Here is a 26,112-nt window from a genome sequence, read left to right as displayed (position 1 = left end):
GTAGATCGCTGGCAACCGGCCATCGCGGATCCATCCGACTGAGCCGTTCGCAGAGCAGCTGTTACAGACAGTACTCCCGCTCCTCTACACTGAACTCAAGGTCTCGAGCCTGGCACCATTCACGAAGCCGTTACTTGTCTCCATCCTGGGATAGCGGCTGTTCGTATGCTAGCCTGGCCTCCCCTCGAAGCCGACAGTCGGTGGACCGGGCATGTCTGGCGGGGCAGCCCGCTCTGACGATGCCACAGCAAGTGCAGTGGCACCAGGCTCCCTGGACAGCACCTGGGTACCAATGGACCCCATGGGCGCTGATGCAGCCCGTGGTGGTGGCTCGCTCAGTGGCCGGGGCCTCAGAAAGACCATTGGCCTCCCTCTCTAAGCCCTCCAGGAAGGGGTCAGTGGAGCGCTCTTCCCCAGCCCCGCGCTCAGAAGGGGACCAAGCGCTGGGTTCTGCGGCACCGATGGGGATGCAGAGCACCGCGCCCCCATTCTCACCCTCCCCTGATAAGGCAATCACAGCGCCTCCTCCTCCTGTTCCCCAGGAAGACACAAAAGCCCACCAAGAGGTCTTGAAAAGGGTGGCTTCGAGCCTCAGTCTACAGGCTGAAGAGGTGGAGGAGCCTTTGGACTACCTCTTTGATGTCCTCTCGGACACAGCGCCAGCCAGGGTGACCCTCCCTCTCCATGAAGGAGTGATGAAGATCTCCAATGCCCTGTGGCAGACCCCGTCTTCCCTGCCCCCCATATCTAAGAGGGCAGAGCGGAAGTATTTCGTGCCCACCAAGGAGCACAGATATCTATATATCCACCTTGCCCCCAACTCCCTAGTGGTTGAGGCGGTCAACCACAAGGAGCATCAGGGCCAACTCGCTCCCACCCCTAAGAATAAGGACTCAAGGAGACTAGACTTGTTTGGTAGAAAGCTTTATTCTTCCTTGAGCTTCCAACTGAGGGTGGCAAACCACCAAACCCTGCTGGGCAGATACGACTTTAACATTTATGGGGCTTAATGCCAAAGTTCATGGACTCCCTCCGGGAGCATGATAGGAAGGAGTATAAGGCCCTGGTGGAGGAGGGCACAGCTGCCGCCAGAGCAGCCCTTCAGGCAGGCTTGGGCAGTGTCCATGAGGAGGGTGTTGTGGCTCCTCTTCTCCAGGTTGTCCAGCGAGGCACAGAGCTCCCGCAGGAACTCCCCTTCGATGACAAGGCCCTGTTTGCTGGGCAAACAGACTTGAAATTACACGTTCTCAAGGACTCTCGCACAACCTTAAAGACTCTTGGTCTCTATGTCCCGGCCCCAGCCAGGACCAAGTTCAAGCTCAGGAGGCACCCAACCAGGCCACCCACTCCAGATATGACCCTCCTTATAAAAAATCTTGGGACTGTAAGAAACGCCCACAGTGGCAGTCTCGGCCTGCATCCCAGCCTGGTCCCTCTAAGGCCAAGCAGGCGGGTAAGCGCCATTTTTGATGGGACGCCCGGGGATGACTTACCAGTCTGCACCAAGGATCCGCCCAACCTACCATTCTCCAACCGTCTATGTTCTTTTCTCCCGGAGTGGTCGCGACTGACCTCGGACCGTTGGGTCCTCAACACCATTTCCCGGGGCTATATCCTCCAGTTACTCTCTACACCACCTACCCATCCTCCCTTCCTGTCCCTCTTCAGGGATCCCTCTCAGGAGACCCTACTCGAGTAGGAGGTGAGGCGGCTCCTTCATCTAGGAGTGGTGGAGGTATTGCCTGCAGAGTTCAGATACAAAGGGTACTACTCCCGCTATTTCCTTATCCCGAAGGCCAAAGGGGGCCTCAGGCCCATCCTGGACCTGCAAGGCCTAAACCAGTACATGGTAAAACTCAAGTTCTGCATGGGCTCCCTGGCCTACATCATCCCCTCCCTGGAGATTGGAACACTGCCCTCAATCTCCAAGATCCATACTTCCACGTTCACATATTCGAGGGCCACAGGCGTTTCTTCCGCTTCACGGTAGGATAGGAACACTATCAGTTCACCATCCTCCCATTTGGCCTCTCGATGGCACCCAGAGTCTTCACAAAGTGTATGTCTGTGGTGGCGGCCTACCTCAGGCGTCGGGGTGGGGGTGAGGTGCAGATCTTCCCCTATCTCGATGACTGGCTGCTCAAAGGTGGCTCCAGATCACAGGTACAGGAACACACATCACTCCTCCTGTCCACATGTACCACGCTGGGGCTGCTGGTAAACAACACCAGATCCACGTTGGTACTGATACAACATATAGAGTTCATTGGCGTGATTCTCGACGTGACGTCGGCCAGAGCTTCCCTCCTGCCAGACAGGTTCGAAACCTTGAGGGAGCTCATCCAGGTGATCACAAGGTTTCCTGTGATAATTGCCAGGGCGTGCCTCCAACTCCTGGGTCACATGACAGCGTGCGCATACATAGCCAACACAAGTCGTGACCAGACAGAACTGCCGGTGCCCTTGGTTCTGCTCCAGGATGGGCCTGGGCAAGGGTGTGATTTCGGCAGGGCTGTACTCTATCCCGAGAGTCTGTGAACTCCTACCCACCTCCAACAGATATCGCTTGGAATCACCTATTGTGGAATGCACATGAGCAATCACTCAAAGAAGAAAAGACAATTACTTTTTCCATAACTGGTGTTCTTCGAGATGTGTTGCTCATGTCCATTCCACATTCCGCCTTCCTTCCCCAATGTCAGAGTTATCTGGCAAGAAGGAACTGAGGGTGGGGGGAGCGCGCGGCTGCCCTTATACCGCACCATAGTGGTGCCACTCCAGGGGTTGTGGGGGGTGCTCCCCCCTACGGGTACTGCTAGGGGAAAAACTTCCGGCACCAGTGCAAGTGGCGAGCACGCACACCTATTGTGAAATGGACATGAGCAACACATCTCAAAGACCACCAGTTACAGAAAAGGTAACTGTCTTTTCATTTGCAGAACCCTAAAAAAATTTCAAATGGCAGTGCAGACCCCTTTGGAAATCTTAGACAGAGTCCGCGGATCACAGATTAAAAACCACTGGCATAATAGGTTTAGTTGCCTTTGGTATATGTGATGTGGCATGCGTTTCGTGCTTTTATCTTTTTTGGTTAGCTGAAAAATCAAGAAACTGTGTGAGTGAAAGTAAGCTCCAGAAATGAGAAGTGTAGTTAGCAGTTGAGTTCACTTCGAAGGTTGCTGTGTTCATGTGTAGCGCTCCCGAGCATGCTGTAGTACTAAGAACATGGACTCAATCAGATTGTTTAAAGACTGTTGGTTGTATTATGGAAACTATTTGACTTGTGAACTCACATATTCACTTACATTAGATGGTTTTCATCAAATAACACTTCTTTTAAAGGTCCTCCACACCCCAAATAGTTTTGCGCACACCTATGTATGAATGTCTGTAATGAGTTTTACTTACTGATAGTGTCTTACCATATGTACATCTGGGAATGACACAATGTGGTTTTTCAATTCCTAGTACATGAACAACGTGGATTCATGGTGTAAGGCCTGTGGTGAGGTAGAACTTCCTTCTGAACTACAAGATTTAGAAGATGCCATTCATCATCATCAAGGAATATATGAGCATATCAGTCTGGCTTACTCAGAGGTAGGCAGTTTATTTATTCCATTAGGCTGCTGACTTATTTACAGTATGTTTAAATAAAATTATGGTTACATCACCAACTGACAAAAGCCAGAAAACTATCTGCTAGGTTTGGCACTATGCCTTGAAGTATTACACAGAAGGGCAGAGTGTTAGTCTTAACTTTGAATTCTGGCTTTTGCTGGTCTATTTTTCAAACTCCGACTTGGTTTCTGGCTTTTGCTCTTGTGGGAAGAACTTTAAACTGTCTAACTGGGATACCATAATGCTTTCCCTGCAGGCTGCCTGGCAATGTATAAAGTGGTGGATTTTTTCCATTGTGTATTACTTAATGCCATTAAAAGATGTTCAGATGTATTATGATACTGTCATTAAAATATGTTTTTAAGTGCACAGCAAATGTGAAATTCCTTTGGAAAAGCACTGAATTAGGAGTCAGCACTTAAATAAGTGTTTTTAAAACTTTCTATTTATTGCAAAAAGATAAAGTGGATTGGAGTAAGGATTGCATTATTCGTTTGGCAAATTAAAATCAGATACCTTTTTCTGCCAGCAGTAAAAAAGGATCTAAAACTAGCCAGTGTGTACACACATTCAGGATTTATAATATTTTAACATGTTCAACATCACTGTTAGTTTTCAAAAAGTCATAAAATCCTGGCTTTCAGATTTACAACCACAAGGTTGCACTTCTAAGCTAGAGAATGTATTTACAGCTGAGTTACCAACTCTAGGAAACAATTTATTTTGAAAAATGCTGACAGAACACCAATACAGCACAAAAAAATAACATCCATCATGAAGTGTTTCTGGTGTGCTTTAAATATTTCAGGGTCCCAAAGGGGCAGGAACTCAAATGGGATTTGGCTTCCCTTTATAACTAAAATGTCCTGTATTAACCATTTTTCTGTTTAGTCTTTCTCACTCCATCTCCTTTAGTGTCAATGTGTATTATGTGCTTCTGCAGGAACTTTTTTGAAGGAGCTTGGGTGAGGTGTTACAAAAGTGAATGAATTGAGGGTACTGATGATAAAAGGAATTTTTTAAAAATACTACTTTCAAGAACAAAAATTCTCATTTAGTGTAGAACTCAAACGCTACAAAACTCTGCCTAATGCTGGTAATGGTTTAGTTTTACTGTCTGAATGAAATGCAGAAATTAAGCAACATAAGATGAAAAGTAATTACAAGTTAATTATGTGATATTAATGATTGTCTCATTTTAAATGTGGGGCCAAGATTCTTTTATTTATATCCAATACTTCCCTTTGGACTTGGCTGAATTGAACGGGGTTCACAAGTTCTCTTTCTTTGTGTAAAACATACCTTGATTTCCCTGTTTTGTGCTGAAAGACTCCTTGGAGGAAAGGAGAATGGTTGAGATTGTTACTTACGACAAACCTGAGCATTTGATGGAAGTTTTAGTGTGTTTAAGACTTAGTTTCTTTAGTTTTTAACATCTGGCCTCCCAAGAAAAGAAACTTCCTTTGAAATTTTTAAAAACCCCATTCCTTCAAGCTCTTTCAGTCATCCAGTGGATCCTCATTTTAAAAAGAAAAAAAAAAGGAAAAGAAAAAGAGTGAAACGCTAGACTCAGTATTCCTGCTAACTCAAATGAAAGCACTTTATGGTGGAGGATAGGGCAACAGGGCGAATTGTGAAATGATATTCATACATGTAAAGAGCAATAAAGTCTTGAAGGAAAACAAAATTAGTTTTTCTTCTTGAGTTAATTATGAAACATTGCAGTAAATGAAACTTCACTTGAACATTTTATTCCTTGCTAACCAAAGCAGTGGCAAAATTGAATAGTCTGTCATTTTAGTCTTTTGGTGCTATAGTACCTGATGGTGATGAGTAGGAAAAATGAATAAGACTATATATTCTTTGTAGGCAAGACTTTACTCAGGCACAATATGTGGAATTTTTGCCTGAGACCGGAAGTTGAAATCCTATGTTTGCAACTTGAGTACAGCTAGGTACCTTTACAGAATCCCTTGAAATAAATGAGGCGAGACTTCATCACAACAGCAATTCCCGCCTCAATGTGATGAAGAACTGACAGTACCTGGAATGCAGAACCAATACCTGGATGCAGAATGTTCACACATGATCAATGTGGCGATGCCATGGTACCATCAAGAGCTTGTTACTCAACAGAAAGAGTTCAGCTTTACCCTCCTTTAACACAGATGCCAATCCAGTAGTTGTTAATGGGTGATGTATGTGTATGTGAGAGCCTTGAGTTTTAGGTTATGTCTACACTGCACTTTTGTTGGTAAAACTTTTGTCGGTCGGGGTGTGAAAAATACCACACCCATGACCGACCAAAGTTTTACCGATGAAAGCGCCTGTGTGGACAGTACTTTGTTGGTGGGAGATGCTTTCCCGCCGACAAAGCTACCGCCCCTGATTGGAGGTGGTTTTATTGTAAAGAGCAGCTACACTGCGTACCTTTCAGTGCCACTGCTGTAGCGACACAACCGTGCCACTGTAAGGTGTGTAGTGTAGACACAGCCTTAGTGTACTAAATGATGATCTGTTAATTTACCTTTTAAAAAAACAATAAAATAACTGGATTATAGCATATACTTCAGTCACTTTAGGATGAATGAATTATGGGAAGAGGGGGAAATATCATTAATTCCAGCATTTGTGATTGACCATTTTTTTTAAGTATTACACTTATAATGTGTTGACAAATAGATGTACATTTCCCCTACTTTGTAACCAACTTCAAACTAAACTTCCTTCTAAGCCTTGATTGTACTTTGCAAATTTGAGATACAAATTACAGTATCTGTTAGTAGGAAGAATCCCACAGTGTCTAATGAACATAAACTCAGATATTGGCAATACGTTTGGATCATTGTATGCCCAATCATTGAAATGTAGCTATTGCTAAAACTAGAATCTTATAAAATTAACGTGGCATGCATACAATGGATTAAAAACTGGCTAACTGATGGTCTCAACATGTGATTGTAAATGGAGAATCATCATCAAACCAGGTGTTTCCAGTGGGGTTCCGCAGGAATTGGTTCTTTGTGCAGTGCTGTTTAACGTTTTTATCAATGACCTGGAAGGAAACAGTCATCACTGATCAATTTTGCAGTTGATGTACAAATTGAGGGAGGTGTAAATAATGAAGAGGCCAGACCACCGATTCAGAATGATTGTAAACTGGGATCAAGCAAACAGTATACATTTTAATATGGCTAAATATAAATGTACATATCTAGGAACAAAGAATGTAGGCCAGCGGTGGGCAAACTACGGCTCACGGGCCACATCTGGCCCGTGGGACTGTCCTGCCTGGCCTTTGAGTTCCTGGCCGGGGAGGCTAGCCCCTGGACCCTCCCCTGCTGTTCTCCCTCCCCTGCAGCCTCAGCTCGCCATGCTGCACCAGCGCTCTGGCATGCTGCTCCTACCGGGCAGCGTGGTGGGCTGCGAGCTCCTGCTGTTCTGAGCAGCGTGGTAAGGGGGTGGGGAGTGTTGGATGGGGCAGAGGTTTGGGGTTGGGGTGGTCAGGGGATGGGGAACAGGGGGGTTGGATAGGCGTGGGAGTCTTGGGGGGCCTGTCAGGGGGCAGCGGTGTGGATAGGGGTCGGGGCACTCAGGGGACAGGGAGCGGGTTGGATGGGGGTGGGATCCCGGGGGGGCAGTTAGGGGTGGGGGATCCTGGGAGGGGATGATCAGGGGACAAGGAGCAGGGGGGGTTGGATGGGTTGGGAGTTTTGAGGGGGGCAGGAAGTGGGAAGGGGCAGATAGGGGCTGGGAGCCAGGCTGTTTGGGGAGGCACAGCCTTCCCTACCCGGCCCTCCATACAGTTTCGTTACCCTGATGTGGCCCTTGGGCCAAAAAGTTTGCCCACCCCGATGTAGGTCATACTTACAGGATGGGGAACTCTTTCCTGGGAAGCAGTGGGGGATTGTAGTGGATAATCAGCTGAACGTGAGCTCCTGGTGTGATCTTGTTGCCAAAAGAGCTAATGCGATCCTGGGATGCATAAATGGGAATCTTGAGTAGAAGCAAGAAGTTATTTTACCGCTGTAATTGGCGGTGGTGTGACCACTGCTGTGTCCAGTTCTGGTGCCCGCAATTCAAGAAGGATGTTGATAAATTTCCAAGGGTATGTCTACACTACGAGAGTAGTTCGATTTTACTTAAAGCGAATTTGTGGAACCTATATTACAAAGTTGAACATGAATATCCACACGAAGGACAGTAATTCGACTTTGTGAGCCCATACTAACGGGGCAAGCATTGACATTGGAAGCGGTGCACTGTGGGTAGCTATCCCACAGTTCCCGCAGTCCCCGCTGCCCATTGGAATTCTGGGTCGAGCCCCCAATGCCTGCTGGGACAAAAAATGTGTCGAGGGTGGTTTTGGGTAACTGTCGTCATTCAACCCTCACTCCCACCCTCCCTCCGTGAAAGCGCCGGCGGGCAATCAGTTCGCGCACTTTTCTGGTGATTGACAGTACGGACGCCACAGCACTGCGAGCATGGAGCCTGCTGCGATCATCACTGCAGTTATGGCCGTTGTCAACACCTCGCGCCTTATCCACCTTTTTCAGAGGCAGAGGCTGAGAAATCGGGCGAGGAGGCTACGGCAGCGCGGTGAGGACATTAAGTCTGAGAGGGGCACAGACCTTTCACAAAGCCCGGGACCCCGCGCCGTGGACATCATGGTGACAATGGGTCATGTTGGTGCTGTGGAACGGCGATTCTGGGCCCAGGAAACAAGCACGGACTGGTGGGACTGCATAGTGCTGCAGGTCTGGGATGAATCACAGTGGCTGCGAAACTTTCGGATGCGTAAGGGAACTTTCCTGGAACTTTGTGAGTTGCTGTCCCCTGCCCTGAAGTGCAAGGACACCTGGATGCGAGCAGCCCTGACTGTCCAGAAGCGAGTGGCCATAGCCCTCTGGAAGCTTGCAACACCAGACCGCTACCGGTCAGTCGCGAATCAGTTTGGAGTGGGCAAATCTACCATGTGGGTTGCTGTGATGCAAGTAGCCAATGCAATCGTTGAGCTACTGTTCTCAAAGGTAGTGACCCTGGGAAACGTGCAGGTGATCATAAATGGCTTCGCCGCGATGGGATTCCCAAACTGCGGTGGGGCTATAGATGGAACTCACATCCCTATCCTGGGACCGGACCACCAGGCCAGCCAGTACATTAACCAAAAGGGCTACTTTTCAATGGTGCTGCAAGCACTGGTGGACCATACGGGACGTTTTTACCAACATCAACGTCGGATGGCCGGGCAAGATTCATGACGCTCGCGTTTTCAGGAACTCTGGTCTGTTTAGACGGCTGCAGGAAGGTATTTACTTCCTGGACCACAAAATAACTGTTGGGGATGTGGAGATGCCTATAGTGATCCTCGGGGACCCAGCCTACCCGCTAATGTCCTGGCTCATGAAGCTCTATACAGGCGCCCTGGACAGTGAAAAAGAACTTTTCAACTACCGGCTGAGCAAGTGCAGAATGGTGGTGGAGTGTGCTTTTGGACGTCTGAAGGGGAGATGGAGAAGCTTACTGACTCGCTCTGATCTCAGTGAAACCAATATCTCCATTGTTATTGCAGCTTGCTGTGTGCTCCACAATCTCTGAGAGACCAAGGGGGAGACGTTTATGGCGGGGTGGGAGGTTGAGGCAAATTGCCTGGCTGCTGATTATGCCCAACCAGACACCTGGGCGATTAGAAGAGCCCAGCGGGACGTGCTGTGCATCCGGGAAGCTTTGAAAGCTAGGTTCCAGAGTGACCAGGGTAACCTGTGACTATTACGTTTTTTTAAACAGAAGCTGAACCTGCCCCCGTTTCTTTACCCAGTTAATGTTGACTATCCTCTACACTCTCCCTTCCCCCCCCTTCCAACACACCTTTAAAAATAAAATAAATGAAACTTTGTTCATTAACACCGTTTTCTTTATTAAGGATTTCGCAGTAAAGGGTTGAAACTGGGATGCAGACTGTGGTGGGGAGCGGGTGTAGTGATGGAAAGGACACTTCTAAACTCTAGGAGCAGGCGCCTGTCATTCCTCGAGCGGTCCGCAGTGGTGGACTGGTTGTTTCATCGGAGCCTGCCACCCCTCCTTTTCGGGACTCTGTGTGTGGGGGCTATGTGACTTTGTGGCGGGGGAGGGCGGTTACAGATCCTCTGCTGCGTGGCTCTGTCATCCAGGCTAAGGACCGTTATAAGATCTGTAACCGCCCTCCCCCACCACAAACTCACATAGCCTCCCCCCCCCCCCCCGAACATGAAAACCACCTCCCAGACTGACCAGGGTGCCTAGTGACTGCAATGTGTGTGTGTGTGACCTTCTGCTGAACCTGCCCCCGTGTCTGTACCCTGGTAAAGGTGACTGTCCTCTCCAATTACCAACCTCCTTCCCCCCCTTCAAACACATTGTCCTCTAAAAGAACATGACGGAAACAGTAATTAACAGAAACGTATTTTTTATTAGGAACTACACAGTTAGGGGATGAAACTGGGACTGGGGCTTGGGTGAGGTGCATTTGGAGGGAAGGAAAGGACGTATCAAATCTTTGGGAATGAGAGCCTTCTGTTACTTGAGCAGTCTGTAGGGGTGGAGTGACTGTTTTCACGGCCCTGCCGCCCCTCCTTCTTGGGACTTTGGGTGAGGTGGGGATGGGACTTCGTGGCGGGGGAGGGCGGTTAGCGATAGAATGCAGTGGGGCTCTGTTCTCCTGCCTCCGGTCCTGAAGAACATCTACAAGGCGCCGGAGCATGTCCGTTTGCTCCCTCATTAGTCCAAGCAGCATTTGAGTCGCCTGTTGGTCTTCCTGCCGCCACCTGTCCTCCCGTTCGCTGTGTGATCGCTGGTATTGCAACATGTTCTCCCTCCACTGGGTCTGCTGTGCCGCCTTGGCTCGGGAACAGACCATAAGTTCTGAGAACATCTCGTCCCGTGTCCTTTTCTTTCACCGCCTGATCTGCGCCAGCCTCTGGGAGGGGGATGCCAGGGTAGCTCGGGAGACACTCGCAGCTGTGGGATGGGAAAAAGGGAATGAATTCCTCAAAAAGATACATTTTTGCAAACAATGAATATAGTCTTTCTCTGTGAACAAGACCATGCACAGTACCTATCACATGTGCACTCAGTACAAGGTCGAATTTTCTGTCTTCACATTGAGTGCCTGGGGTCTTGCTGTACAGATCACACAAGCGGGGCCAGACAACGGAATTCTGCTAGCAGGCAGCCATGGTAAGCCATAGACTTTTGGCTGCTTAAAGCTTAATTTACAGCAGTGCCCTACTTTCACGTTCCAAGCAATGCTCCTAGCGTTGGCCAGTTCCTGCTGCCGGCGATCCAGCCAGCATGAACTCTGCCCCTGTCCCACCCCCGTCGTGGCTGTCCCCGGGAAAGATCCCTGCATGCTGCCGGCGAACCGCTCAGCAGGAACGGTTCGCCTCCCCGCCCCAACCGTATGGCTGTCCCCGGGAAAGATCCCTGCACGCTGCCGGCGAAACACTCAGCATGAATGGTTCGCCTCCCCGCCCCCACCGCGTGGCTGTAAACTGCCGGTTACAGTTATTTAAAGAACAGGCCATCAGTCCCCATACTAAAATTCCCCTAATTCAAAGCAGGTCACCATGAGTGATATCACTCTGGTGAGGATTACAGAGACAGAGAAAGACCACATGCTGCGTGAATGCCAGCAAACACCAGGGCCGTATGCCGCCATGCTTTGCCAGGCAATGATACTGGAGTACCTGCTGCTAGCCTGGCACGGAAAAGTTTTCTACCGTGGAGGAGGCAATAAGGCCGCTCTCCCCAGGAACCTGATGCAAAAACTTTCACATTACCTCCAGGAGAGCTTCGTGGAGATGTCCCAGGAGGATTTCTGCTCTATCCCCAGACATGTTAACAGACTTTTCCAGTAGCTGCACTGGCAAGGACTAAAAAGTTAAGCGCCTAGGGCAAACTAATAATTAAAACCCATTGCTAACATATCATGCCTATTCTATTCAAAATAAATATTTAAAACACTTACCTACTGATCCTTCCTCTGCTTCATGGTCCGGGTTACCGCCTTGGGAGGGTTGGTAGGGGATCTCCGTGAGGGTGATGAAGAGATCCTGGCTGTTGGGGAAATCAGCGTTGAAAGCGCTGTCAACTGCCTCGTCCTCCTCATCTCCTTCCTCATCTTCCCAGTCCGCGAACAGCTCCGAGGAAGCGGCCGTCGACAATACCCCATCGTCAGAGTCCACCGACAGTGGTGGGGTAGTGGTGGCGGCCGCACCTAGAATGGAATGCAGTGCCTCGTAGAAACGGCATGTCTGGGGCTGGGATCCGGAGCGTCCGTTTGACTCTTTGGTCTTCTGATACGCTTGTCTCAGCTCCTTGATTTTCACGCGGCACTGCGTTGCATCCCGGCTGTATCCTCTCTCCGTCATGGCTTTTGAGATCTTCTCGTAGATCTTCGCATTCCGTCTTTTCGATCGCAGCTCCGAAGGCACGGACTCATCGCCCCACACAGCGATCAGATCCAAGACTTCCCGATCAGTCCATGCTGGGGCCGTCTTTCTATTCTGCGATTGCATGGTCACTTGTGCTGGAGAGCTCTGCATCGTTGCCAGTGCTGCTGAGCTCGCCACGATGTCCAAACAGGAAATGAGATTCAAACTGGCCAGACAGGAAAAGGAATTCAAATTTTCCCAGGGCTTTTCCTGTGTGTCTGGTCAGAGCATCCGAGCTCGGACTGCTGTCCAGAGTGTCAACAGAGTGGTGCACTGTGGGATAGCTCCGGGAGCTATTAGCGTCGAATTTCGTCCACACTAACCCTAATTCGACATGGCCATGTCGAATATAGCGGTACTCCCCTTGTCGGGGAGGAGTACAGAAATCGATTTAAAGAGACCTCTATGTCGAACTAAATAGCTTCGTTGTGTGGACAGGTGCAGGGTTAATTCGAATTAACGCTGCTAAATTCGACATAACCTCCTAGTGTAGACCAGGCCCAAGGGTTCAGAGAAAAGCTACAAGAATGATGAAAGGATTAGAGAACATGCCTTCTAGTGACAAATAAATTGAACTCCTTTAGTCTAGCATAACAGAAAGGAGGTTAAGGGAGTGACTTGATCAGTCTGTAAATATCTATGTGGGGAACAATATTTAAAAATAGGTTCTTCAGTCTAGCAGAGAGAGGTATAACACGATACAATGGCTGGAAACTGAAGCTAGAGAAATTCAGAGTGGAAATAAGGAAGGCATACATTTTTAACAATGAGAATAATTAGCCACTGGAACAATTTATCAAAGGTCCTGGTGGATTCTCTCTCACTGACACTTTTAAAATCATGATTGTATGTTTTTGTAAAAGATCTACCCGATGAATTATTTTGGGGAAGTTCTTTGGCCTGTGTTATTCAGGATGTAAGACTAGATGATCAGTGGTCCCTTTTGGCTCTGGAATCTATGAATAAGGTGGAACATATTAATTATTTATCACCTCACAGTAACTATGCAGAATAGTCCAGGACAGGATGTGAAGAATACTTTCCCTTGTTACTTTACAAGGAAAAAAGTTCATAGGTCTGTGGTTACCAGAATAATAAATTAAGTCAGAACACAGGGGCTAACATCCTAATTTTATGGAAAGTTTCTTGTGGACACTCTACTTTAAAAAAAAAAAAAAAAAAGATCCGGGCCTTACTTTCTTGACATACCTGCAAGAAAAAACCCAGTCTCTAACATTGTTCTGGGTCATTAATTGAGTTACTGATTAAGAAGGAAAAGTCATCCACTGAACTACCAATTTTTGCTACATATATAGATGTGTATTTTCTATCCTACTTTACTTTGTAGGATATTCATATTTTCCAATGTACTTTCTTTGGCCATATTACAATATTTTGTGTTTAAACATAACCACTCAAATAGGTAAGGCGTGTATGTGGGAATAAAGATAAAATGCTGCCCTGTTTAATTACTGGGAAAAGAGAGAACCTCTGAAACTCTGCAAGGCTGTGGAATATTAGAAAATACACAATAGGGAAGAACCCTGTACCATCTCTAGATTGGGTTGGATTTGAGATATTAGGTCTTAACTGTCTCTAAAGTCTGATTCTTATTGAACGAGAGATCTTTTTTTCTTACTTCACAATTGGAAGGTGTTCTTTCCACAATAGTACAGTTGTGGGCTGTCAGAGCACTGCACCAAATTCTTCCTACAAATGACAGCATCTTAATTGGAATTAATCTTGAAAATTAATTTCTTAAGGACTAAAACAATGAATATTCAACATTAATTAAAAGTAACCTCACCTCTTTATTTGATCATTGCTGCTTTTTCTTCAACTAGTGAGACTAAACCAAATAAGTTGCTGTGTTCTTTTGAAATTATTTTGCACTTTAATGGTTGGGTAGAATCAAGATAAAACTAATAGAATTAACCTCATACTCTGATATCCGTACTACAGGTTAAAATGTAGCAAGATTTGTCATGTATTTCTCAACATTATGCTTCATAGAAGCACTCCGGCTCTGATAACATCTTATTCTAATGTTAAGTCACAAGTAATAGCAAACTTTGACTTAAGCATGCGAAATCAACAGAATTCAGTTAAAACCAACTTTGTTCTTAACTCACATCACTTTGACTCTTATTGACAAGTCACTAGGAAGATTAGTTTTATTGGTAGGCTACTGTTTCAGAACATAACTTAATGCATACAGTGGACATCATATATGTAAGTTTTCTCTGCATTATCTGTTGTAACAGCAGTGTGTTCCCGTTCTGGGATTAGAGAGGTGGAGAGTGCTAGCTGCCATGTCTTTAATTAATCTGTTCTGTATAATTTTGTAGTTTGCGTTGTTCATTAATGAGCTTTCGAACAGAAACTTAATTCTTCATCTTTCTTGCCGGTCAGGTGAGCCAAGATGGGAAGTCGTTACTTGACAAACTTCAGCGACCTTTGACTCCTGGAAGCTCTGACTCATTAACAGCTTCTGCTAACTACTCCAAGGCAGTGCATCATGTCCTGGATGTCATCCATGAAGTACTGCACCACCAGCGACAACTGGAGAACATTTGGCAGCATCGGAAAGTCCGCCTGCACCAACGGCTTCAGCTCTGTGTTTTTCAACAGGATGTCCAACAGGTTAGTTCCAGTCTCTTGATGTTAGTGTTTGTGACCAAATACACTATTAACAAAGATGAGAAAATAATTAAAAACAAGCAATTCCGGTATAAATTAGAAAATCCAAGCCCAATGTTACCAGTCATAGGCAGAGACTCAATCTAGAAGAAAATGAAAAGGTAGATGGAAATAAATTTTCTGGTATAAAGCATACTGTTGGCAGAATCCCACAGCTACAAATCTGTAGTATCTAGCAACCCTCTATTCGTTATTCATTTGTGCTGGTTTTTTATGTCATGTAGAACGTTTCAGCTTACAGTAATGACAGCATTGACTTATTGGTAGTGGTCGAGCAGTGATACCGTGAGGAAGCATGGAAGTTGAGATGCATAGCTTACATACATCTGAGGGAATGAGTCAGGGTTTTTTTGAGAAGTAGAACACTGATGAGAACACAAGGTTTCTCTGTCTATTTTGAAAAATAGAGGACATCTTTAACTTTCCCCTGGATAGCCATCTGTGAGAAGCAAAAGTCACTCCAGTTTAATGACTCACCTACAGGTTACCACTTACAATAATTGATCAGGATACTTGAAACTTATGTAGTGCTATGCTCAAAGCACATTAGAGAGATACCCCTGTGAACATAAGTGTAATCTATCTCCCATCTTATGGATCAGGAAATTGAATTGAAGAGGTTGTGACTTAACCAAGGCCACGTTTGTAGCTGGTGGATCCTAGCTTGCAGTTGAGGACCTCCTAACGCTCAGCTGTGCTTAGACCACCAAGACAGTAGCTTGTTTTTTTGTTCAACAATTAAACAGTGCCCTAGAATTGACTGTCAATCCAAAAGTAAATGTGCTATCAGCTGTGCCTGATTTAGACAGTACTATGATGGATTTGCTAAGCAGGAGACTACAACTTCTATCAGCTCCTTTCTTATTCAGAATGAGGTCCATAGATCCTAGACATTGGGATTTCTGCTTCTGTGCAGCCTTGGAGGCCAGCCAGTCCTGTTAGACAGGCAAGGGAGACGTGGCTCCACCTCTGAGAAACTGCCAGATTTGGTCTGCCTCTGCCTTTCTTCTGGGAAGAGAGTCACTGGGAAGTCTGCCTGTCTCTGTATCCTGATTCAATAGGCTGTTTCCTCTAAGTACACAACACTACAAATACCTGTCCTTGGCCTTTGGTTTAGGATCAGCACTGCAAAAGCTTACAAAACGTGCATGTAGTGCTATCTGAGAGCTGCTCTGTCTACCCTCTCCTGGGTGACTTCTGTCCTGAGTCAGTCGTAGATGGCAATATCCAAGTGATAAGGTTGCTGCGAAGCACGGTTTTGTGATTTGAGTCTGTTAACTCAGTCTCAGTGTGTCCCCCATCTTCTTCAAAATTCTACAATGTTCCTTACTGCAGTGGTTCTCAACCAGGGGTACTTGTATCTCTGGGAGTACACAGAGATCTTTCAGGGGGAACATCACTCATCTAGATATTTGCCTAGTTTTAATATCAGGCTACCTACACAAAAAGTACTATCAAAGTCAGTACAAACTAAAATTTCATACAGAAAATGATTTTATAGTGCTCTATATACTAAGTACTTACATTTCAATGTATTTACATTTCATTTGATTTATTTTAGAATTATATGGTAAAAATGGGAATTTTTCAGTAATGGTGTGCTGTGATACTTTTATATTTTGTATGCCTGATTTTTGTAAGCAAGAAGTCTTTAAGTGAGGTGAAGCTTGGGGGGTGGGGGCACAAGACAAATCAGACTCCTGACAGGGGTACAGTAGTCTGGAAAGGTTGAGGGCCACTGACTTATTGCATGAAAAACAGGAGAAGCTGAGAAATCTTTTCAAAATAGTCAACCTTTCAATGGGGACTACCCATTGCTACACTCCTTTCTCTTCTGGGATCAGTGGTCTCCCATGTGGATATTCTTAGTGGGCTACTGCTCACATGAGGCCATGAGGCCACTGGAGTGTCCTCTTATCCTTCTTCCAAGTATCTCTCATCTACACCTCAGAAAAGGTCTTTCTCCCCGGGAGGATTCTCAGGTCACTCAGATGGTGGACAAATCCAAGCAGATTGAAGTCGGGTTTTCCAATAGGAGAATGGGTCAGGACAGTTATCACCACAGATGCCCGCCTAGAGGGATGGTGTGCTTACATGGAATCAAGGACTATCCAAAGGATCTGAAACAAGAGAGCATGCACAGCATAAACTGACAAGAACTCAGGGCATTGCAATGTGGTCTCACAGCTTTGCTCCCATACTGGGACTTTCCTCGTGCTGATCATGATAGACGACACCTCAGTCGTGTCATTTGTCTATAGACAAAGGGGAGCAAGGTCTACAGTGCTGCAAAAAAGAAATTCACCTTGTTGTCAACTTGGGCAGAGAACAATTTGCAGTCTATTCCCTCCCTTCACATCAAAGGGAAAATTGAATGTTATGGCCAACTAGCTCAGCAGGCAAAATTGGATCATCCAGAATGGTAACTGCATCCACAGGTGTTCAGTCTCCTGGTAAAGGATTTTGGTTTCCCAACAGTCGATGGGTTTGCCTACCACCTTCATCACAAGGTTTCAGGTTCTTCTTTTTCTGATGGGATCACAAAGCCAAGGCAGCAGATGTCTTGTAGTAAAGATGACCAAAAGGAATTCAGGAGACAAGCAGCACTGGTAATTCCGATATACCCATTCTGGCCAATGATGCCTTTATTCTCTGGCCTCTTTGACATGATGCAAAGATTTCCTATCTGCTTTCCATCCACAAGGGATATGATATTACATGGGGCCACTCATGCATCAGAATCCAGACAGTCTAGCCTAGCTACGTGGTTCTTGAACAGAGCCTCTTAAGCCGAAAAGGTTATTCAAAGAGATAGTATCCACAGTTTTAGCTTCCATAAACAAATCTACTAATTCAAACCATCCAATGGCCTGGCTGAGGCTCTCCCATTCGTACTCAGTCTCGTCCCTGCATTTGCATCATTACCACAGTTCTTGAGTTTATTCAAGATGGACTTTGGCTAGCCCTGGCAGTATAGACGCTCCAAGATCAAGTTGCTGCTTTGTCAAGCATCCTTAAGGAATCAGGCAAGTGGTGGATTTCATCTTACCCAGATAGCCAATTTTTTTCTTATGAGAGCAGCATCTCTTCTACATCCTCCTGAAGTGCTCTTCTGGGATATTACCTGGTTCCCAGTGCTGTTACAGGCCCTCCAATTTAACCACTTGTAAAGATGTCTCATTACTTTGTAACCATTAAAGTGATTGTTTTGGCAGCAATCATGTCTGTTTGCAGAGAGTCTGAGTTGGGCGCTTGGTTCCTGGAACCACAGTACTGCATCTTACATAAAGCTGAAGTACTTTGAACCATCCCTGCGTTCAAACTAAAGATTAACTTCAGGCTCCATAGAGCTCATGAAATTGTTCTTGCATCCTTCTGTCCAGCTCCATCTCACCCCAAAGAGAAATTATGGCATAATTTGGATGTCTGCAGAGCTCTTCAAAATATACATTCACTGCACAGCATTTGTCAGAAAGACAGACGCTTTGTGCTTTATTATCTGACGTCAAAGGGAAAACAGGCTTCCAAATCCACCATTTCCAGGTGGCCGAGGTATTGTGTATGAGAAGCGTGCAAGTCAAAAAGCATAACTCCATCTTTCACTGTCAGAGCTCACAGCTGTTGTAGCTTCATGGACAAAAAAATACAACGCCTTATATGAGGAAATCTGTAAAGCAGCCACTTGGTTCATACTGTCTTCATATTTGATAGGCGGGACTGTAACGGGGTACACTCACCTCTCATGAGCGTCCTATTGGCCAAGTGCATGTGCTTGCACACACTCTCTCTCTCTCTCTCTCTCTCTCTCTCTCTCTCTCAGATTGGCCCTGCTCTGGGATAGCGCAGGGCTCCCTCCCTGGAGACAATGTCTTCGCCCTCCTGGGCTTCCTGGCTACAGCTCTCCAGCTGGGCCACTGTAGTTCAGTTCCCACTCTGGGGTGCCTCAATGTCCTGGCCACTTTCCCTCAGTGGCTAATGGGGGGACCCAGCCCCGGGACCCTGTAGGTAGCAGACATCTGCTGTGTCCCTTTAACTATATTGCACGGCTTCTCCACTTCCCCATGGCTCCGCGATGTCTTCACCCTTATCTCAGGGCCATGTAATAATATTGTCCCAGCAACCAACTCATGGCTCCTTCTCGTGCTCCCAGGCTTCTGGCAGCGATGCCCTGTCCGGGGTTCTGTAGTTGTCAGCCAGCCACACCTCATCCACATTCCTACCGCACCAGCAAGGGACTGAACTCTCTCTGGCCCTGCAGCTCTTCTTATATTAGCCTGATGGGTCCTGATTGGCTGTATCCCACACAGCCACTCTAGGTAGCTTGAAGGACCCTCTTCACTGTCCTTTTTTGGGGCAGGGTGTGGCAGGGCGAGGAGGCCACCAGCAGGGGGCCTCAGAGGGTCTGGTATAAATGTATGTCCCTGTGATGGGGTATCATCTTATGCTGCCTTCATCTGAAGGGTGCTCCTCATTTTAGTATCCCAGTAACTATTAAGTAAGTGCTATTTCCTTTTGCAGCTGTACATAATTGTATATAATCCTCACCCCACATCTTTCCCCCAGAGTGAATGCTGCTATGAAAATCCCAGTGCCATGGATCTGTAGCCATCATAATGAATAGGGACATTTGTCTGTGCCTGAACTGAACATTTCCTTTCTTGGAGTAATTGTCCACAGATCCACACCACCCCAAATGGGCTGTCAATGGAGAAAAGATACAGGACTAGTAATTGGCACTCAAAATGTATTAGTTGAATTCCTTGCTCTGAAGGTGGATTGTTCTATATAATCTTAATGCTTAGTATTTCTTACTGATGAAGTGGTTAATTTTCCTAGGATATGAAGGTGTCTCAATTGGTAGCCTCTTAGAGGTGAAGTCACACTAAGGGCTGGTCCACACTAACCCCCCACTTCGAACTAAGATACGCAACTTCAGCTACGTTATTCACGTAGCTGAAGTCGAACTATCTTAGGTCGAACTTACTGCGGGTCCACACGCGGCAGGCAGGCTCCCCCGTCGACTCCGCGTACTCCTCTCGCCGAGCAGGAGTACCGGCATCAACGGCGAGCACTTCCGGGATCGATCCCAGAAGATGGATTTGCTTACCGCCGGACCCAGAGGTAAGTATAGACGTACCCTTATTCTGCCTCTGACAGGTTTGTTCTGCCTCCTAGGCTGCATAGAGCAGAAAGCCCAATGTCATGCATTTGGGGACCTCATTACTCCAAGGAAGGAAACTTTTGGGTAAGGCATGGCTACATTTTCCTTTTCCCTGGGCCAGGTAAGGGTTCTGGGCCAGGAAGTGGCAGGGTTCTATTGGGAAGCAGCAGCTGCATGGCTAGCCAGGAGCTGCAGAGAAGCCAGATGCAGAAGGGAGTCCCTAAGAATTGTGTGCAGAGCCATGTGTGGAACAGGCTGCGGCAGTGGACATTTACAGTTGTTTGTAGGCCTATGAGGCTCTTGTCTGGGGGAGCAGCAGTGGCTGGGCAGGGAACCAGTACAGAGAGGCCCCAGTGAGAGAGACACCACTAAGTGACCCTGACCTGGAAATCTGCAAGCGCCTGTTTGCTTGAATAGAGACAGGACTGGGCACCACAGTACTGAGCCTGAAGAGCCCTGATGATCAGTTGTGCTGAACTGAGAGGCCCAAACAAGAGCCTGCTATTGCTCACTTGGAACTGGAACTGTTTAAGCCTTTGTACCTAGGTACCTAATACACAGGCTTCCCTCTCCTGCCCACTCTAGTAAAGTATGATGTCACTTAGCCATGCGTCTGAGTGGTCATTGGGACCCACCAGGGCTAGCGCTTGCAAAGCCTAGCTGCTGAAATACCTACAATGCTTGTCTCAGAGTCACGGTCCACCTGGCAGGACTAGTGGTATTTTAGGGGTTTGGTGTACTCCAGCACTGCCCAGACCCAATAAGTATAGTACCTGTAGAGGACTGAAGGTCTTAATTTGTCTGTGCAGATCTGTGCTCATTAGCCTCAACAGAAACAAGTGTAAATGGATGTAATCAAAAGCCAGTGTTCCAAGATGAAGTTGGCACTGCAGTGTGGCTGCACAGCACAGGGAATAGGCATTATGTTCTTTGGCAGGGTTGGTTGCTTCAAGGCTGGAAGGAAGTGCTGTAGTAGGAATACCACACTCGGCTTTCTTGTCTTTGGGTACTGTGCTCGGGGGTGAGGGAAGGGAAGGGTCATTGAGTATTACTCTGTAGCAACCGCCAATCGTTGTCAATCTTTAGAACAAAGTACGATTCTCATTTAATGTGAAGACATTTCTTCTGACAATTTATGAGCAGTTCACTTCAATACCATACAGTTCAGAACACACAGGGCAGGTTATTTGTTTATGGTGGCACAGTTTTAGAGCAAATGGCAATGTGAAGCCAAACCTAGATCAGAAAAATTGAATCGATAAGATAAGAGATTCAGAATGAGATAAAGAAATTCACAGAAGTGTGGCTGAAGTAGACTATCTTGTTTCTGAAAAGAACTATACAGAAAATATTGCACAGCAAAGAGACTCATTACTCATCTTTAACCCAAATTGACAAAGAAATTAGGACATGTTTATGCTTATAGTTTCTGTTACAAAAGATAGAGTAAGTTTTACTGAAAGTGGATTTTAGTTGATGTAAATCTGTTCATAAATCAATAGCTAGTGATTATGGGGTTAACTTGGAGATTTGGCCACACATTCCATTGTATTATGGGTACTGAGATGCATGTTGATTAAGATTAAAAAAATGACTTGTAAATGAAATTTTCACATACACGTGCCTTTCACAAAATACTGGATATGAGCTGTTGGGAGTAAAACAAACTATGCACCTTGGATGGGTCTGGCAATGAGTGCAAAATTCAGCTGAGGCAGTAACACAATTAAAATTGGTGCTTTATAATGGTAGAAAGGGTTTTTTTGGTTTTGTTTGGGTTTTTTGCAATAGGTAGAAGACTATGATAAAGGAAATGATCGGACCAAGAATAGTAGAGAATTAAATGCAGTAGTAAAATTTAAATGCACATTTTACAACAGATGTTCTTAAATAAGAGGTAGACATTAGCCTTATTTATATATTTATATTTATTTAATTTAAAGTTAATTTTAGTACTGTTATTACATGATTGAGTGTTCAGCTCTGGTGGCTACAGTTTCAAGCTCAATAGAGTTACCATGTTTTAGATCAGGGGGTCATAGGAACACATGAAACCATAGGCAACCAACATATACAAGAACAAGGTCCACTCTCGTTTATCTGTTTTATTAAAGCTGCCAACAAAGTTATGAATGTCACAGCATATACAACTCCTAAATAGATCCATGTGCCAGTTATAACTACAGACATACTCACATTCTCCTAGATAATGTTAGAATCTGATGCTCTCTCATGTATTGATCATCAATACAAAGGGATGGTCTCTGCTGGAATTCTCCCATAGGAAGCTCAATTATCCTGCACTGGGTACCCCCTTTTTATAGTGTGATTCTGTCTATACGTACATTCTGCGCATGTACGTGAAAGTGTCAACCCTCTTTTTTCCTTATTCGTCTGTGTCACCTAGAAACATAAGTTACCCCAAATTCTATAGACTGTGTATGTTCGTTCTCTTTATTCTCAGTAGCATTGATGCACCACCTGTATCCTGTGGTTAAGACACATGTTGGAAACAGATGTGCTTTTACAGCATTTTTATGATTTAAAATTAATCTTCCGGCTACATTTTCGCAATATTACGACTTGGTACCTCTTTCCCCATAATCTTAGGGCATCGGGTTATTCCTCAGTCATTTACTTATGTCAGCATTTATCTCCAAGGCCTAAAATAGCTTAGCTAAAATCTTGCAGGCCTCAGCCTACAGGTCTTGCGTTTCAGCCTTTTTTACTAATATCTAATACATGATTCCCTCTAAATAATGATCAGTCTTACACTTCTATAATCCTAAAAATTAACTCTATTTAACATACAATGAATATAGATATAATATGACAGTTAATCCTAACATCACACAACAAATGGATAATAAACTAAAATCATTGGCTACATCTCTCCCCCTTGACAGGGTGAGTGTAATCTCATTATCAAGTTCAGAGATCAGACAAAAGGATGAGGAATAGGGAAATGCAGGGAGGGAAAGCTTTTAGTTTATGTATGAAGAGACATCTGTGCTATTTATATTGCTTACTGATGTAAGGTGGAGATCAGAAATTGCTGCTGTTCAGCCGTACAAAGAGCTACAAGTCATCATTAAGGCTAAGATTTTGTCATGGTTATTTTTAGTAAAAGTCACGGACAGGTCACGGCCAATAAACAAAAATTCATGGAAGCCGTGAGCTGTCTGTGACTTTTGCTGCAGCAGCTCCATGGTTTCCCATGCCACCCTTGTGGCTGGGAGCTGGGGGGTTCCCCCTCTGCCCATGGCAGCTGGAACCTTGCAGGGGGCCCCCTGTTGCTGCTGTCGCCTGTTGCTGGAACCCTGCAAGGGGCCTGCTGGCTGCCAGCTCCAGAGTCCTGCAGCTCCTGGGGCTGAAGCAGAGAATGTCACGGAGGTCTCTGGAAGTCACAGATTCTGTGACTTCCATGACTTCTGTGATATAAATGTAGCCTTAGATGTCATACACAGCTGCAGAGAGCCATGAATGTACTTGGGTAGCAAACAGACGTGTCACAAGTTTATTTATCGTAGTTAATGCATTTCTCAAAACTAAATACAGCTCAGCCTCTGTAGAACTCTCAAGATTTAGCATTCAAAATCTGGCAGCAGATTTTTAGTTGATTTCTGTTAATGTTGTTGGCATCCACCTGTTTGTTTGAAATCATCACACACACCTCATCTTCCCTTCCTCCCCAAAACTAGTTCCATTAGTGGCTGATATTATGGAGAAGAAAAGAAACCAAAATCAAGGGTATGGGATTCAAATATAGGCGCATTCTAGCCCTGTCAGGCTGTTCTCTAGCAGTATGAAAAGAGCAGTAAGAAAATACTGGTGGACTGAGTTACAATGAACCCTCCATAGGAGGCTGTGCTAGTAGAGGAACGTACTATGCACAGATCTAGTTTACAAGCTAGATTAGCATTATCAAACTGTCTTTGAATGATCTGGCTGGGGCCTGTAGTTTTGCATGCCTTCTTCTCACTCTTGGGCCTTGGCCAAGTTGTGAATTTGCCCCAATTCCAGAAAAGGATGGCCAGCTACCATTGTAGTTGCGTTACTGCAAATTCACAATGTAGATGAGGAAAGTTGCAGCTTCCACCAGTGGAGCTTGATTCCACCTGGGCAAATTCTCAACTTACATAATATGTTAAAAAATAATCAAACCTACTACTAAGTTAGTAAAGCTTTAGAAGCTGCTATACAGCTTACTCTGGCTTAGCTAAAAAATTGATCGGTTGTTTGCCTTCCCTAGAAACAGTACTTGCCTTTAAACTATATTATTTCAGCTAAAAACTCCAAATCTAATCTCTTGCACCTCCAGGTGCCAGAGATCTCTGATCAGGGCAGTAACAGACCGCATGTTCAAAGTGAAGCGTGGCACACAACTCTTCTTGTGTTGATCCACTTACCGAAAGGCATTTGGATAATGTCTGCTAGGCCTATCTTCTCTTAGCTGACTGGCAACTGAGTTCTGTTGTTCTGCCCAGCAAATTTTTCCTCTGACCCAATGCTGCCAAGTTATTTTGGCACCACTCCCATATAGTCCATGTTTACTCCTAGGGGAATTCTGCACCACTGTGCAATGCAGACTTTTGCAGAAATTAACATTGTGTGCGTAGAATTTTCTTTCCCCCCCACAGAAATGGGCTGCAGAGATGTTGGCTGCCACTAGGGGCTGCTGGACCTGGGCAGAGCCCAGCTTGCAAATAGAAGACAAGGCTGGCCTGGGGGGGGGGGAGGGGGAGAGAGAGAGAAGAGGGAGGGAACTGGAGGGTTTCCAGCAGCTGCAGTTCTCAGCATGCCCTGAAGGAAGGAGGCAGCGATGCATAGGAAATTCCATGCAGGCCCGGGACCCAGCATCAGGCTGTTTCTCCCTCTGGATCCCTGGGCTCTGGGGGGTAGAGGGTGTGAAGGCCTGGGGGGCCACAGCTGGCCCCTGCGGGGTAGGGAGTGTGAGTGTCTGGCCTGGAGGGGGCAACAGCTGGCCTCTTAGAGGTGGAGGGTCTGAGTGTTTGGCCTATGGGGGGTGTGGCTGGGCTGTGAGCTTCCGGGCCGGAGGAGTCCCAGCAGCTGGCCTCTGGGAGGCAAGAGGTCTGAGTGTCTGAGACTGTCCGGTTTGGCCATTTGCCAGCAATACCCTCCTGCCATGTACGTTGGCCAAACCGGACAGTCTCTACGCAAAAGAATAAATGGACACAAATCAGATGTCAAGAATTATAACATTCAAAAACCAGTCAGAGAACACTTCAGTCTCCCTGGACACTCAATAACAGACCTAAAAGTGGCAATTCTTCAACAAAAAAACCTTCAAAAACAGACTCCAACGAGAAACTGCAGAACTGGAATTAATTTGCAAACTGGACACCATCAAATTAGGCCTGAATAAAGACTGGGAGTAGATGGGTCACTACAAAAACTAAAAACTAATTTCCCCATGCTAATTTCCCCTTACTGTTACTCACACCTTCTTGTCAACTGTTTGAAATGTGCCACCCTGATTACCACTACAAAAGTGATTTTTCCTCCTGTTGATAATAGCCCACTTTAATTGAATTGTCTCATTAGAACTGACCCCCCACTTGGTAAAACAACTCCCATCTTTTCATGTACTGTGTATATGTATTTTCCACTCTATGCATCTGATAAAGTGGGTTTTAGCCCACGAAAGCTTATGCCCCAATAAATGTGTTAGTCTCTAAGGTGCCATAAGTACTTCTCATTGTTTTTATATTGTTATAGACATATTTGCTGACAGGTATTTTGAATTTGCCAAAATAATTGAAACTGACGATTATATAGTGTTATTTTGACAAATAAAATGTGCAGAATTTGGCAGGATTCAAAAACGTGCGCAGAATTTTTAAATTTTTGGTGCAGAATTCCCCCAGGAGTACCATATGAACAAAGTCCACTCTGACAGGAAGCTCGTTGATACTGCCTTATGTTGCTGAGCCCACCCTTTGCCTTCCCTTTTGTCCTTGTCCAGTGGACAGGAAAATTTATCCTTATGTGCTCAGGTAGCATTTACACTTGTACCAGACTTCTGGACAATAAGATTTTTCAATGTTTCCTAGCAGCAGAGTATGCTTGTCTTTCAAAATGTAATTCATAATAATGAAAATTATTTGCTCTCCAAAACCCTACTGCCGTCTTGAATTA

At 45.7% G+C, this 26,112-nt stretch overlaps 1 protein-coding gene across 3 annotated transcripts in view; it reads left to right on the top strand.

Annotated features, from left to right (window-relative positions):
• Nucleotides 1-26,112, top strand: part of TRIO (trio Rho guanine nucleotide exchange factor) — a 433,666-nt gene that overhangs the window by 178,969 nt on the left and 228,585 nt on the right. For all 3 annotated transcript variants that reach the window (XM_054017964.1, XM_054017965.1, XM_054017966.1), the window contains exons 8-9: nt 3,469-3,600; nt 14,505-14,735. In XM_054017964.1, the coding sequence (XP_053873939.1) occupies nt 3,469-3,600; nt 14,505-14,735 (363 nt within the window). The remainder of the gene's footprint in view (nt 1-3,468; nt 3,601-14,504; nt 14,736-26,112) is intronic.

The sequence above is a fragment of the Malaclemys terrapin genome, chromosome 2 (genome assembly GCF_027887155.1).
Source record: "Malaclemys terrapin pileata isolate rMalTer1 chromosome 2, rMalTer1.hap1, whole genome shotgun sequence".
NCBI lineage: Eukaryota > Metazoa > Chordata > Testudines > Emydidae > Malaclemys > Malaclemys terrapin.
Note: the sequence above shows the minus strand (reverse complement) of the source record. Positions and strands in the feature narration are given on the sequence as shown.